Here is a 16,030-nt window from a genome sequence, read left to right on the forward strand (position 1 = left end):
AGTGTGTCCAGAAGTGAGCTTAGCCCCCTGGACAGTTCCAGATGGGCCTTGAAGCCCCTGGTAGGACTCCTATGTGTGACCCCTTCCACCAGAGCCCTGCTCTGAGCTTAATAGTTTAATCTTTCATGTCTGTTGCAAGGAGGCCGGATTCCTGTCTGGGGTATTTTTAGCCGGCCTCCTCAGGAAGAGGAAGCTCCACTGAGTGCTGCAGGGGGGAAGGGCAGTACCAGGCTGGACTGATTTCCTGAGGAAGGGCTGTCCACTGGCCATGTGCCTGACCCCGGCCCCAGGAGTAAAGCAGGCAGGAGCCACCCTGTTAGTGTCACTCCTCTCCTGGAGTGAGTCGGAAACTGAGACAGGGCAGGGCGTGGGACAGGAGTATCTGAAGCCCGGGAGGAGGCGCCCACACCACAAGCCCGCCGTTGGGGTGCTATAGTCCTGGGGAAACTGCCTGGGCATGAGAGCAGGCCAGGAGACTGGTGGCAGAGCACCCAGGCAGTGCTGGGGCAGGGGTACCCAAGTAGGGATCACCTTGTCCAAAGGTAGGGGGTTCACAGTGCTTGTGAAGCCAGGGCAGAGGAGGATGCCTTTGCTGGTTGTACAACTGGACAGGGGGTACAGTAGTGTTGTTTACGAGAACCTGGAGCCAGTTTTAACATTCAAGTCAGTGGTCGCATAAGCCTTAGCTATCAGATCTGACGTGCAACGCCAGTGTCGGCTAAAGCTGCCTTTCTTATCAGTATATCTGGGTATACATATATATGGCATCTAGTTAATCAAGACAAGCAATGGCCTGTATGATAGACCTTATCAGGGCTGACCGGTGGTAACCCATGTTGGAAACCAGGCTCAGAGCGTGATTTAGCTTTGTGTGTTGTATTGTTTTTACTCTGTATATATCTTTTTAAAACCCTCATTCATGGAGTCATCACATCGCTAATGGCAGCAATTGTTTAACACCTCATACTGCATTCCCAGGGTCTGTGCAAAATTAATTACTCCAGCAGCACAGCCAGGAGGACTCTTGGCGTGCTTTAGAAACCTGGCACGGTATATTTTGAGTAGGTGGGTTTTTTTTTTTTTAATCAGTTCTTAAAATAATGGAGTAATTAATTTCTAAAACAGAAGCGCTGGGGCTATGGCTGAGCTTGCCTAGCATGCTCAGAGCCCTAGGTCCAATCCCCGGCTCCGCAGAAAGAAAATAAAAAAGCTACTCAGTTTCATTCATAAATCACCAGGCTTGGAGACACATGTCTGTAATTTCAGCACTCAGGAGGGAAGGCAAATTATGAAATTCAGAGAGCAAATGCCAAGCTAGCCTCAGCTACATAGCGAGATATCCTGTCTTTAAAGGAAAAGAAAGAAAGAAAGAAAAGTAGAGACATTCATGCATTTGAAACAAATTTCTGAGGACCCCATGAGACCCGGTTTAAGACCCACTAAACATGGATTAGGGACATGGCTCTGTGGCCAAAGTGCGTGCTATCCAAACAGGAGGACCTGACTCTGGTCCCCAGCACCCAATTAATGGCAGCACAAAGCTCTAGCTGGAAGGCAGAGTCAGGAGAATCCCTCAGGTTTGCTGGCTCCAGGCTTAATTAGAGACCATATCTTAAAAAAAAAAAAAAAAAAAAAAAAAGCCTGCACCCATTCCATACACCTGCGCATACATGCATTCTCCACAAATGAAAGAAAGGGGACAAAAATGAATCTCTGAACAGCTGGGTGTGTTGGCACACATCTGTAATCCTAGCACTGCAGCATTTGGGAGGCTGAGGATCATGCGCTCTAGGCCAGCTACAACTACAAAGAAAGAGGAGCGCAGATGAAAGCCCCCCTCCAACAGGGGGAGCGGTGGTGGCACTCGCCTTTAATCCCAGAGGCAGAGGCAGAGGCAGGAGGGTCTCCGGGAGTTTGAGGCCAGCCTGGTCTACAGAAAGAGTTCCAGGACGGCCAAGGCTATAAAACCCACCCTCCTCCCTGTTTTACAGATGGAAATACTTAGGCAAGCAGTGGGTGGTGCTTACTCAGGGCTTCTCAGAGAGACGGAGGAGATGGCTACGTACACAGAGGTCGGCATTGCTCCCCATAATCTCAACACGGGGGTGTCACAAGACATCAGGGCCACACACACACCCCAAATTAGCTGGACCCTTGTCCTCGCTGAGTACAGGACTCATCACCGAACTAGCAATATTAACCTTTCCCTTTCTCCCACAGAAATGCCCTCGTAGCCAGACGCCACGGCATGGAAGGCTTCATGGACTCAGGGACACAGACCGACGCTGTGGTGGTGCTGTCCTTGGCTCAGGCTGCTGTGCTGGGCCTGGTCTCAGAAAATGAGCTCTTTGGAGCCACCATAAGTGCTGAGGCCTTCTACCCAGACCTAGGGCCAGAACTGTCTGGGACAGGCATGGGGGAGCCAGGACCACCAGGACCCGACATCTATCAGCTGGCCTGTAATGGGCGGGCCCTGGAAGAGGCCCCAGAAGAGGAGGTGCTGGAGGTAGAGGCAGCCTTTGAGAAGCACACCCGGAGGAAGACACGCCCCCCTGTGCGGCTGGTGCCCAAGGTCAAGTTTGAGAAGGCGGAAGAGGAAGAGGAACAGGAGGTGTATGAGGTATCAGTGCCTGGTGATGACAAGGACCCGGGCCCTGCAGAGGCCCCTGCTGAGGTGGCCAGTGGTGCCTGTGAGGCCCTGGTGCAGAGCAGTGCCGTCAAAATGATCGACCTCAGCGCCTTCAGCCGCAAGCCCCGGACGCTCCGGCACTTGCCTCGAACTCCAAGGCCAGAACTGGACATGGTCCCATTTGATCCTCCTTTCCCGGACCCAGCCCGGGATGGCTTTCCCGAGCCCAGCATGGCACTACCTGGACCAGAAACTTTGCCCACTGAATGTGGTTTTGAGCCGCCCCACCTGGCCCCCCTGAGCAATCCTGAGCCTCCCAACGTGACAGCGCCAGAATTCGTCAAGCCGGAACAGGGTTTCGTGTGGCAGGAGTCCAGCGAGTTCGAGGCCGACACGGCGGGTTCCACGGTGGAGCGCCACAAGAAGGCACAGCTGGACCGCCTGGACATCAACGTGCAGATCGATGACTCCTACCTAGTGGAGGCTGGCGACCGCCAGAAACGCTGGCAGTGTCGCATGTGCGAAAAGTCCTACACGTCCAAGTACAATCTGGTGACGCACATCCTGGGCCACAACGGCATCAAGCCGCACTCCTGTCCACACTGCAGCAAGCTCTTCAAGCAGCCCAGCCACCTGCAGACGCACCTGCTGACGCACCAGGGCACACGGCCCCACAAGTGCCAGGTGTGCCACAAGGCCTTCACTCAGACCAGTCACCTCAAACGCCACATGCTGCTGCACTCTGAGGTTAAGCCCTACAGCTGTCACTTCTGTGGCCGTGGCTTTGCCTACCCCAGCGAGCTTAAGGCCCACGAAGTAAAGCACGAAAGTGGCCGCTGCCATGTCTGTGTCGAGTGCGGCCTAGACTTCTCCACCCTGACCCAACTCAAGCGCCACCTGGCCTCCCACCAGGGCCCCACCCTCTACCAGTGCCTCGAGTGTGACAAGTCCTTCCACTACCGCAGCCAGCTACAAAACCACATGCTCAAACACCAGAATGTGCGGCCCTTCGTGTGCACTGAGTGTGGCATGGAGTTCAGCCAGATCCACCACCTCAAACAACACTCCCTCACCCACAAGGTAAGGCCACCAGCCGCGGCTGTCCCACCTGTCACTCTCCTCAGCCCTGGATGGGATTATTTAGGCAGTACACAGGTAAACTTTTTTTTAGATTTATTTCATTTTATTTTTTATTTTATTTTTTCGAGACAAGGTTTCTCTGGGTAGCCTTGGCTGTCCTGGACTCACTTTGTAGACCAGGCTAGCCTTGAACTCAACAGCAATCCGCTTGTCTCTGCCTCCCAAGTGCTAGGATTAAAGGTGTGCGCCACCACCACCTGACTTTTAGATGTGCTTTTTATTTTATGTATTTTATTTATGCAAGTGTTTTGCCTGCATGTGTGTCTATGCACCACAGTGTGTGCCTGATGCCCTTGGAGGCCAGTAGAAGGCATCAGATCCCTGGAACTGGAGTTACAGATAGTCATGAGCTGCCATGTGAGTGCTAGGAATCAAACCTGGGTCCCCTGGGAGAGCAGTCAGTGCTCTTAACCTCTGAGCCATCTCTCTAGCCCTTCCTTACTTTCATACTTAGAAATGTTGGCACAGGCCTGTAATCCCAGCACTCAGGGAGGCAGAGGCAGCCAGATCTCTGAGTTCTAGGCCAGCCTGGTCTACAAAGCAAGTCCAGGACAGCCAAGGCTAACACAGAGATCATGTCTCGAAAAACCAAAAAACCAAAAAACAAAAAAGAAACGTAATTGAAATTGTTTTGTTTTGTTTTTTAAGAAAGGGTTTCTCTGTGTAGCCTTAGCTATCCTGGACTCGCCTTGTAAACCAGGCTGGCCTGGAATTCACAAGAGATCTGCCTGCCTCTGTCTCTTGGAGTTCTTGGATTACTAACCTCTTGAAGGTCAGTGGTCAGTGGATTACCACTGCACCCTATTGTAAGACTTACCTTTTAACATGTTTTTGAGGCCTCAGGAGATGGGTCAGTGGATAAAATGCTTGCTGTGTAAACATGAGACCTGCTTTAAGGTAAAAGCTAGGTGTGTGGGTGTGTGTAACCCCACAGTGAGCCTATGTTCTCCCTCCACTGTGGGCTCACTAGCCAAATGGCATAGGTGTGGTGGTGCACGCCTTTAATCCCAGCACTCAGGAGGCTGAAGCAGGCGGATCGCTGTGAGTTCCAGGCCAGCCTGGTCTACAAAGAAAGTTCCAAGACAACCAAGGCTACACAGAGAAACCCTGTCTTGAAAACAAAAACAAAAACAAACAAATGGCATAGCAAAATAGTGAGCTCAGTAAGAGTCAGAGAATACAGTGGAGAAGCAAATGAGGAGGCAGACATCCTGGCATCAGCCTCAGGCCTCCACCTGTGCTTACATGTGGGCAATTGCACACACACACACACACACACACGTATACACACAGATACCACGCATATGTACGCACAGACACTCACATACCACACGCACATGCTCACACACTGACATACATATATACAGGTACATGTGTACACTCATACATATACACACATACATGTATACATACCACACACATGCACAGATGAGGAACTTAAAAGTTTTCGTGTGAAATGTTTGTGGAACTCCCTCAGGACTCAGGGGTCCCTCCCTGTTTCCTGGATATAAGGCCTGAGAGAGCCAGGATGCTATGGCCAGAAATGCAGAGGATCACAAAAGTATATCAAAACCTTTGATTTCCCTTTAGGAAAAGGCAAACTATACATGACATAGGGATAGATGGGGCTGGGGAAAGCAGCGAGGTGACTCAGCAGGTAAAGGCACAGCTGCCAAGCCTGAAACTTGAGTGTGATCCTCAGGACCCACGTGGTGAAAGGAGAGAGCCAACTCCCATTAGCTGCAATTTGAGACACACACACACACAGCCTGAGGTCAGTCCCTTGCCCCTGTGTAAGAAGCTAGGCATGCTGACATATGTTTATAATCCCAGTGCTGGGGATGTAGGCAGATCTTGGAGGTCTTTGGCAAACCAGCCTAATCAGTGAGCCTCAGGTCCCTAGGAGACTCTTGTCACAAACTGGGACAGCTCCTGAGTGTAGTAGCACAATGTGTTTTTCCTCCTGGCTTCACCAAGTTCCCGGAATAATGATTCATGAGACTCAAAATATATTTATAAATAAATACCTAGACCATATAGCTAGGCTCTTCTCTGACTAGCTCATAGCTTAAACAAAACAAAACAAAAACCAAAAAACCATTTATACTAATCTACATTCTGCCATATGGCTGGTTACCTCTGTTCAGGTACCATGCATCTGTCCTCCTCACATCTTTGCAGGGTGAATCTCCCACACCTGGCTCAATCCCAGAATGCTCTCTGCCTGCTGGATGTCCAACTCTCTTCTATAAGCCATAGGGGTTTTTTAATTGACAAGCAATGCATCCATATAATACATAAAGATATTCTCTTTACACCTGAGGCTGTCTTGGCCTCCATATGTACATATGCACATATGTGCACTTGCACACACATGATCACACATACACACAGAGGAGCTGGAGAAATGGCTCCGCAGTGAAGAGCACTTGCTGCTCTTGTAGAGGCCTCAGGTCTGGTTCTCAGCTTCCACATCCAGCAGCTCACAATTTCCTGTCACTCCTGTTCCAGGGGGCTCCATGGCCTCTGTTTGCACCAGCACACACATAGTGCACAGGACACACACTCAGCTACAACACATGCACATAAAACGGGACCTATAGTGTCTGTCACATTAGACACTGCAGCGAGCCTGCCAGGCCAGGAACCCAAACTTCTCCACCCCCAAGACTTTCCTGCTAGAGCAGGTTTCCCTGCAGAAGCTTGACCTGTCAGTTGCAACCTGTCAGGCTGTTAAGTGTATAGTCTTAAGAAGGATTCTGACACTGAGTCTGGGCTCATCAGTAAAGCTGTACAGTTGATTATTAATGTCTGCAAGGGTGGAAATGAATGATGGTGCGTGGCTGTGTATTTGCCACCTTTCTCCGCTACTCAGAGACTTCAAAATCCCTACCATACTGAAGTGCTGAGAGAGCAAGGATCCGTAAAGAGTGCTGAAAGTGTGTGTGTCGGTGTCTTAATTTGTACCCCAGGCACATCTGTGCATACAACTCTTGAATGGGCCCCCTGGTGGTCATGTGGCCTTCGGTGTCTCAAGGATAAAAGAGAGGGTGTAAAACATGAAAGAGACTAGACCCAGGGTCTGCTAACGTATCATAAATTCCCTAGATTCAGTCACCAGCATGCACGCACGTGCGCGTGCGCACACACACACACACACACTTATAAAAATTTAATATTAAATAGTTGGGATAGCAACTGTAACCATAGACATGCATCTGTCCCAGTGAGGTTCTCTCTTCAGCAAAAGTGGAACAGCACCCAACTGTGACCCCTCCTTCTCTCGAAGCTGTGCACACAGCACCCTATTCCTGTGCTGAGTGAGTGTCAGCTCTGGGCCGTAGAGAGGGATGCGATAGTCCAGACCAGATAGTTTGCTCAGGAGCTCACGGGCCCCTGAGGTGGAGTGTCTGATAAGAATTACCTGGGAGGATGTTTGCAACTAAAAACTCCTGGGCCATCCATCCTAGACCCCACTCAATGAGCCTCGTGGGGAGGGGCCTGCAGTTGTCTGCTGGCTAACAGCTACAAGTGGCTCTCCAGGAGATTTGGGAAACACCTTCAAGGGGTCTGTGGAAGAACACGAACTAAAGTCTTACAACTCAGAATTTTGTTGTTCTTGTTGATTTTCAAGGTAAGGTTTCTCTTTGTAGCCTTGGCTGTCACAGAACTCTTTTCTGTGGACCAGGCCAGCTGCAGCAGACATACATACACACAAACAAATTTTGTTTGTTTGTTTTTGTTTCTTGAGGTTTTTGTTTTTGTTTGTTTTTTCGGTTTTTCCAGACAGGGTTTCTCTGTGTAGCTCTGGCTGTCCTGGACTCACTTTGTAGACCAGGTTAGCCTCGAACTCACAGAAGATCCGCCTGCCTCTGCCTCCCAGAGTGCTGGGATTACAGGTGTGTGCCACCTCGCCTGCCTCAACAAACTTTTGTAAAAAAGAATTTCCCAGAGCTGCACCTCTTAGTGCCCCAGCCCTGAGTGGTGCCTCTACCCCCACAGGGTGTGAAGGAGTTCAAGTGTGAGGTGTGTGGCCGGGAGTTCACCCTGCAGGCCAACATGAAACGCCACATGCTGATCCACACCAGCGTCCGGCCCTACCAGTGCCACATCTGCTTTAAGACCTTTGTGCAGAAGCAGACTCTCAAGACCCACATGATTGTGCACTCGCCCGTGAAACCGTTCAAGTGCAAGGTATGGTCCGGTCCCCAGGGCCAGCCTGGCTTTGGAGGGGCTGGGAGGGAGTGCAGGTGGGGAGCAAAGCCTTGGAGCTGCTGAAGGTGAGGGGTGAAGGGTGTGGTGCAGCCACCTCAGGGGCCTGGTCAGGAGGACCCTGCAATAAGATGCAAGCCCCAGTTTCTTCCTCCAGCTCAGAACAAGCAGGAGATGCGAGGAGCAGTGGCCAGCAAGAGAGCTTTCCTTTTCCTCCGTGGTCACACAGGAAGGGACAGTGTGCTGTGTGTAGTGGGGGGAGGGGGGGGCTCAGGAAGTGGAGCAGATTGGCCCGCCCCCCCCCCCCTCAGCCCTCTGGTACCCTCCCTATTCCAGGTGTGCGGGAAGTCCTTCAACCGCATGTACAACCTGCTGGGCCATATGCACCTGCACGCAGGCAGCAAGCCGTTCAAGTGCCCGTACTGCTCCAGCAAGTTCAACCTCAAGGGAAACCTGAGCCGGCACATGAAGGTCAAGCATGGCGTCATGGACATCAGCCTGGACAGCCAAGGTGGGTGGGCTGTGCGCAGTGGACAGAGCAGGAATGACAGCAACATGGCGCACTCAGGACTCTCCTGTCCAATTAGGGGCATAGGGAGGCTGGCCAAGGCCGAGACTTCAATGAGGTGGGCTCAGGTCTGGGGAGAGGGGGAGCCTGGAGAGCCGTCATGGCAATAATGGGGTGGTGGGTATTTATGTCTTCTTCCAAGGACTTACATGGGCTCACGAAACAATAATAATAAAAACAATAACTTACACATGTCGAGTGCTGTGTAACTCATGTGACCCTCCCAGGGAAGCTGGCTCTGGTATTATCCCTATAGCAGAAACTGCAGGGCAGAAGATGAGGGTGACTCAGTCACAACACTTGAGAGCCATAGGTGTGCCATCTATTATCATGAGAGATACCCTGATAATGTCAAGTAAGTGGGTGGGAAAGTGACAAGGAGGCCACACCTCCAAGTACACATGGAAATTCTCAGACCTTCAGTGAGTCATGGTGCCTGATGGAGAGAAGGCAGCCACATATGCAGAAGGACAGGTGCTCCCATCATTAAGTTTGATGAGAGAGAAACATAAAATAAATGTAAGAAAAGGAATTAAGACTGAACCCAAGGCCGGGCATGGTGGTGCACCCCTTTAATCCCAGCACTTGGGAGACAGAGGCAGGCTCAAGGACAGCCTGGTTGGTCTACAAAGTGAGTCCAGGACAGGCAAGGCTACACAGAGAAAACCCTGTCTCCAAAAACAAAAAAAGAAAAAACTGAACCCAAAGTCTAGGAGTGCTAGGTATGGTGGTGGTACACACTTGAAATTCTAGCAGTCTGCAAACTAAGGCAGGAAGACATGGCTACATTGTGAGACCCTGAAACAACAGCAACAATAATAATAATAATCTGAAAGAAGTTTCCAGAGGGGCAAGGTGCAGCTATACCTGTTAAGTGCAAGTACCTGGGATACAGAAGCAGGATTATGACAAGTTTGAAGCCAGGCTATATAGTGAACCTTGTCTCAAAAATACTAAAAATGAAAGACTTTTCTGGAGGATGCTACATCTGGGAGCCTGGTAGACATCTCAGCTGTTATGAGACATTCCCATTGGTCTACAGCTTCATTGGGGGTGGGGGGAGTGTGGCTTCAGACTGTACCGGCGGAAGGTGCACTTGAGGCTCTTTCCTAGGCTTTCTCCACGAGATAGTGCCTTGGTCGCAGCTAGGGGAGTGCATTAGAAATGGCTGGTGACTTTGGTTTTGGACCATCTGGCCAGTAAATGGCCTGGGGTTTCAATAGTCCTACCAAGGCGTGTCAGTAGGTCAGTAGGAACCCTATGACCTGCACCTGGCTGCTCTCTGGAGCCCCTTGACACACAGTCTGGAGCAGACCTGGGGCTTAGCTTTGCCTCAGACCTACTGAGTTGAGGGGGCCTCTGCGGTACCAAAGGCTCTCTTCTCTGTTCCTTGCCTAATATATCTCCCCAGAACTGGCTTAAACTGCTGGGCTCCTAGCAGTTTCTAGGATGGGGTAAGGGAATTGTGTTTCCAGTAGGCTCCCTTTAAAATAGGCCTTACAGGACGGGGTCCCAAGTTAACTGCCCATGGGAGTCACTTGAGAATTTTCCCTTAGCATTCAATTTTCTGTGTATGAGTGTTTTGCCTCCATGTATGGCTGGGTACCACAGTGATTGCCTAGTGGAAGCCAGAAGTGGCTGTCAGATCCACTGGAACTGGAGTTACAGACAGTTATGAGTCACTGTGTGGGTGCTGGGAATCAGGCTGGGGCCTCTGGGAGAGTCCCAGTGCAGTAAACACTGAGCCACCTCTCCAGTGCATTTGAAGGACAGCTGATGGCTGGGGCTGGACCTGAGGTGCTGGGCTGCAGTTTGGATTGTTCCCTGTGCACCCATTTGAGAGCTTTACTACAGCGGACTTGCCTTGTCACCAGCAGAGACCATAACAGGAGCCATCAAACCTGGCTCTCTGGGATGAAGGGAACAGTTTCTTTCCTCCTTTCCGGGATTAGCATTGGTGCTAATTCATCTGGGCACCCGAATACCTCTTCCACGAAGCTGGAAAGGGCAGCTTCATTCTACAAACCACCTCACAGACGTGGCTGTAATTTAGGGAGGTGGGTCAGTGTGCACATTTAAACTGAGGGTGGGGCACACCTATAAATAAATAACCAGCACTTGGGGCTCAGGCTAGGAGCTTAGTACTGTCCTCAATTACATTCTGAATTAAAGGCTGGTCTGGGCTACTTGCCTGGACATAATGGAGATGAGGTGGAGACATGGAGTTTGGCTTGTTTTAATAACCAGTGGTGGAATATGATGGCGTGGCAGTAGGCTTAGATGGCTCGCTGGGACAGTTAACCTTGTTTTCGAGGTTGGGAGGGTTTTGTGCCCAATACACCAGCTCAACAGTCTGAGAGTTGGAGATAGCTCAGCTGGTAGCACTGGCTCAGTACCTCATCAGCCAGATGTGGCGGTGCACCACTAGGATCTCAGCGTTCTGGGGCGGAGATGGGAGGACCCAAAGCTCAAGGTCACCTTTGACTATATAAGTTGGAGGATCGTCTGGGCTATGTGGGATCTAGTCAAAAAAGAAAGCAAACGCTATGCATGGTGGAAAACATTTTTTAATCCCAGCACTGAGGAGGCAGAGGCAGGCAGGCCTTTGAATTTAAGGCCAACTTGGTCCATATATAACAAGGTCCAGGACAGCTGGGATTATATAAAGAAACCCTATCTTGCCAGGTAGTGGTGGTGCATGCATTTAACCCTAGCACTTGGGAGGCAGAGGCAAGCAGATCTCTGAGTTTGAGGCCAGCCTTGTCTAGAGAGTGAGCCCAGGACAACCAAGGCTACACAGAGAAACCCTGTATCAGAAAAACAAAAAACAGGGCTGGAGAGATGGCTCAGAGGTTAAGAGCAATGAGTGTTCTGCTGTTCTTCCAAAGGTCCTGAGTTCAATTCCCAGCAACCACATGGTGGCTCACAGCCATCTATAATGTGATTGAATGCCCTCTTCTGGCCTGCAGGCATGCATGCAGGCAGAGCACTGTGTACATGATAAATAAATAAAATCTTTTTAAAAAACAAAAAAAGGAAAAAACAAACAAAACCCCACTAACTTGTGAGCAGGCATTGCCTATTCCTGAGCCACTTACTGGCTAGGTAAATTGACCCCCAGGTGTCATTTGGATATTGTAGCGGGGAAGATGCTACTGGCATGAAATGGGAAGAGTGCAGGATACTGTGGTGTCCTGAGGTGGGCAGGATGGCCCCACCATAAAGGATCACGGCCCCAAAAACACGTAATGGCAAGGCTGATACATCCACCTACCAGGGTGAACCCTAGGTTAGGTCTGTTTCCCCCTAAACACCAAATTTCTTTGGTGGGCAGGGGCAAAACCTACTTAGCCGGTGAGCCTCATCTCCTGAGAGCCTCCCCGGTCACACCAACCCAGATCTCCTCCGGAGGCATCCAGCTCCGTTGCAATGCAAACTTTATAGTAAGATTTCCATCTGACAGAATTACAAGGCACCTCTCAGACTTCCCTTCTGTCTCCAGAGATGCTCTGACAACCTACCTTGGCTGAGTTTGTCCTTGGAGAACCCCAGGCCAGAGTGGGGCTAGTTTGGTGTACTAATGTGGAGAAACTCCTCCCACACCAGTGCTCTCAGGTAGAGCTTTGGGTTCCTGGGAATACCTGCTGGATGACCTTGGAAAGCTGACCAGCCCTGTGACCTGCAGGCTGAGGTTGCAGGCTAACATCAGATGAGCTGAGGTCTAGGAGGCACTTGCCATGTGGTGGGCACTCAGTCGCATAGCAAAGTAGGGCAGGAGGGAAACCAATGACAGACATTGCAGAGGATGACCCAGATGGCTTAGTGACCTAGCCCAGGCAAGGGGGCATAGCCCAGAAGTCAAGGAAGGCGCTTGAACACCCAGCAGTGGGGTCCTTAAATGCCCGATGCCAAGACTGAGGAAACAAAGGCTGAACTTGAAGGTCCCCCACTTCCTGCAGGACGGTGGGGATGGCCAGTGTTTAGGCCTAACTGTGCCCCCCTCTCTTGTAGACCCCATGATGGAGCTGGCAGGCCCTGACCCCTCTGAACTTGACAGCCAGCAGGAGATGGAGGACTTTGAGGAAAACGCCTACACCTACACCAGTGTGGACAGCGGCACGGAGCCCAGCGCCCTCACAGAGCAGGCCATGAAAGAGATGGTCTACTACAATGTGCTATAGCAGGGCCAGCCGCGTGGGCGGGGAGGGCACAGGGTGAGGCCCACATCCTGAGGGCTGCATCTCTGCAGCCCAGAACCAAGCTACTGTCCACTGCCCAGCCCCCCCCCTCCCCCCACCCAGCCTCAGTCATTTGCACCACTAGGGACCTTTAGACCAAATGGAGACTGTACTACTGTCCTTGCAGGGAGCTGGGCACAGGCCTAGGCATCCCAGTGAGGGAAAGGTAAACTAGGAGGCCCAGCTCTGGTTCTCCTTGGCCTGCTGCTGTGGGTGGGTAGGAAAATGCTAGAGAGGCCTGTTTCAGGCAAAGGGGCATAGACTTAAGAGGTCTTTTCCAAGCCACCTCAGGCCCAGAGGGGCTCTTCTGGAAGAAAATGCTTGAGCCAGATCTTGTCTCTCTTCCGCACCAACTCTGGCCTTTAAGGACATCTGAGCTCCTGCACTGGTCAGCACTGCCCAACCCCTCCACCCCCCTGCTCAGACCCAAGAACCTCTTCCCTTCCCCTGTCACTCAACAGCCAGGCAGGGCACTCTGCCTTCTACCTCCTGGGCCTCCCCTCGCTCCATCCAGGCATGCATGCGGCCCTAGCCCTGGCCCTGCCTGAGGGAGCCTGGGAGCCCAGCCTAGCCTCCAGAGCACCTTCACCCTCAGCCCTGTCTGAAAGAGTGTCCCCAGTGTGCACTTCAACAACTTTCATCCAGTTCTGTCCCAAGCTAAGGTACCAACCGCAGCGTCCTCACTGAACAAGATCAGGACATGCCCTGTATCTGGCACACATTAACAAAGTCAGGTGGAGTCCCCTTGAGCCAAGGGGAAGGGAAGGGTGACAGACCTCTGGGACCAAGAGAGGCTGTCCACAGGAGAAGCCAGGGAAGACCACTTGTGGGAAGTGGGGGGAAACTAGAATGCTGTTTTTGTTTGTGTTCTTTTAGTGAGCAGGTGCGTGAGGTGTGGGTGAGCTGAGGTGCAGGCTCCTAAGGAAGAGCAACATTTAAAAAGAAAATTGAAAACCATGGGGGTGGGGTGGGGGTGGAATCTGTTTTGAGCAAGTAAGGTTATTTTGAAGGTAATTTCCAACTCTCTCGCCTATCATCTTTGATGGAGAGGTGGTTGTGGTTTCTTTTGTTTTTTTGTTTGTTTGTTTTTTTGTTTTGGTCCCTCCAAGCCTAAGCTTTCTGTGTGCTGTGTGTGTGCTTCCTGCTTCCCTCACCTAACCAGGCCTGATGGGACCCTGGCCCAGGAGGTGTGTCACGAGCTGGGAGCCTCAGGGAGAAGGGGAAGCAGAGAGCACATGTGGCCCTCTCCAGCCAATGGCTCTGTGCCATCCATGAGGCCAGTTGCCCCTCTTCGCCTGTCCACTCTCTTCCCCTCTGTCCTCCAGGTAGTGACGAGCACATTCAGAAGCCCCAGAGTGCCCAAATCCCTGCCCACCAATCCAAGGGCCCCTAAGGGGGCGAGTAGGTGGGGATAACCCTGAAAAGGCACAGATGAAGCCACCAGCTTTGGCTGAGAAACCAAGATGGGGCATCAGCTGGGGTGGAGAGTGCTGATTTGAAATGCAACTGCCCCCAAGCCTGTGTCCCCGAGTGAAACACCAAGCCAAGCCAGGCCTTGGGGTGAAGGGACACAGTGGCCCAAATGTGGTTTCCCTAAGGCTCTTGGCCGCCCGTCACGATGACCCTCAGGTGGCAGTGATTAGGTGTCACTGTACAAGACATTTCTCCTGCTGAGCAGAAGGCATCACCCCTGCAAACTACCTCTTCCCACAATGACTTTCTCCCCCGGTACCAAAAAGCAGCCTGTACCTCCTCCTCCTCCTTCTCCTCCTCCTCCTCTCCTGCCAACGCAGTGGCCTTGGTCTTGAAAACAGAAGGGAAAAGTCTGGCCTGGGTGGGGTCTCTCATTGCCTCCCAGTCTGCCATTGGCACAACCCTCTGAGGGGTACCACACTCAAAACACCCCTGCCCTATGCCTTGTGCCTGGGCAGTGTGGAGAGGAAGGCACAACACAGTGCACCGTTTGGAGCTGGGGGTGGTCCTGGCAAGGCTCGGGCCTCAGCCCTCCCAGCCTTCCAAAGGGTGGCTCAGAAGCCCTGGCTGAATTCCACTCTAACTTATTTGACTTGTATACAAACCAACTGTTTAGCGAGTCCACTTGTGCAGAGCTCTACTGTGTTTTTATGTTCCTGTTTAAAAGAGAGGTTTACTTAGCAATAATTATAAATAAATGAATATTCTTTAGTGAGGTGACTGTACACGCTCCTTCCTTCCTGATGTTCTCGGAGGCCCCAACAAGGTTTCCCAGTCACATACCAGACAACACCCCTCTTTGGAACTACAAGACAATCCCAGCCACCTGACCTGCCGGATAGTTAGGGGAGCACGCTCCAAGCCCCTAGGGTGGGTTTTATTGGTCTTGTGGAGAGCTGGGTTACAGACAACAGTTTTGAGGTATCTACCCCTGGCTGGCCTGGAACTCAGCTGTCCTCCTGCCTCTGCTTCCTGACTGAAGCCAGATTACAAGTGTGTGCACCTGGTTTTTCAGATTTTGTTTTGTTTTGTTTTTTATTTTTAAACTCACGGTGATTTTTCTGCCTCGGCCTGCTAAGTGCTGGGATTACAGGCACACACACTGCTACCCCTGATTTTCTCCCCCCCAAACATTCCCACTCTAAGGTTGGTTAAATCTACAAATAGGAAACCTGTGGCTAGAAGTGGGCGAGAGGCCAGAAAGATGGGTAATCGGTTAAGAGCACTTGTTGCTCTTCCAGAGGATTTAGGTTCAGTTTCCTACCACCCATGTGGCAGCTCACAACTGTCTCTTAACTCCAGTTCCCGGGGATCCAGTGCCCTCTTGTGACCTCAGTGGGCTCTGCATGCATGTACACAGACACACATGCAGGCAAAATACTCATACACATACAATAATAAAATTAATGAGAGGTTTTTTGTTTGTTTGTTTTGGCTTTTTGAAGACAGGGTTTCTCTGTGTAGCCTTGGCTGTACTGGACTCCCTCTGTAGACCAGCCTAGATGTGCAGGTGCCCTCTGCATTTAATCCCAGCAGGCAGAGGCAGGTAGATCTTTGTGAGTTTGAAGATAGCCTGCTCTAAAGAGTGAGTCCAGAACAGACAGAGCTCTGTTACACAGAAAAAACCTGTCTTGGAAAAAAGAAAAGAAGAAAAAAAATGGTGCCCAGCTAAAATAGTTGTAAAACCTGTGGTGGGGCTACAGATGAGGCTTAGTTGCAGGAGGCCCTGGACTTGGACACCCAGAACTGCACACATAAAACCAAGCCTTT

The 16,030-nt window shown here is 51.2% G+C and overlaps 1 protein-coding gene across 5 annotated transcripts in view; it reads left to right on the forward strand.

The window, feature by feature from the left end:
- Nucleotides 1-14,975, forward strand: part of ZNF710 (zinc finger protein 710) — a 71,051-nt gene extending 56,076 nt beyond the window's left edge. For all 5 annotated transcript variants that reach the window (XM_084772419.1, XM_084772416.1, XM_084772417.1 and 2 more), the window contains exons 2-5: nucleotides 2,221-3,709; nucleotides 7,772-7,963; nucleotides 8,318-8,492; nucleotides 12,561-14,975. In XM_084772419.1, the coding sequence (XP_084628545.1) occupies nucleotides 2,249-3,709; nucleotides 7,772-7,963; nucleotides 8,318-8,492; nucleotides 12,561-12,730 (1,998 nt within the window). In that variant the 5' untranslated portion in view covers nucleotides 2,221-2,248 and the 3' untranslated portion in view covers nucleotides 12,731-14,975. The remainder of the gene's footprint in view (nucleotides 1-2,220; nucleotides 3,710-7,771; nucleotides 7,964-8,317; nucleotides 8,493-12,560) is intronic.
- Nucleotides 14,976-16,030: the final 1,055 nt, after the last annotated feature.

This window comes from Acomys minous (genome assembly GCF_964271855.1).
Source record: "Acomys minous genome assembly, chromosome: 2".
In the NCBI taxonomy this organism is placed as follows: Eukaryota; Metazoa; Chordata; class Mammalia; order Rodentia; family Muridae; genus Acomys; species Acomys minous.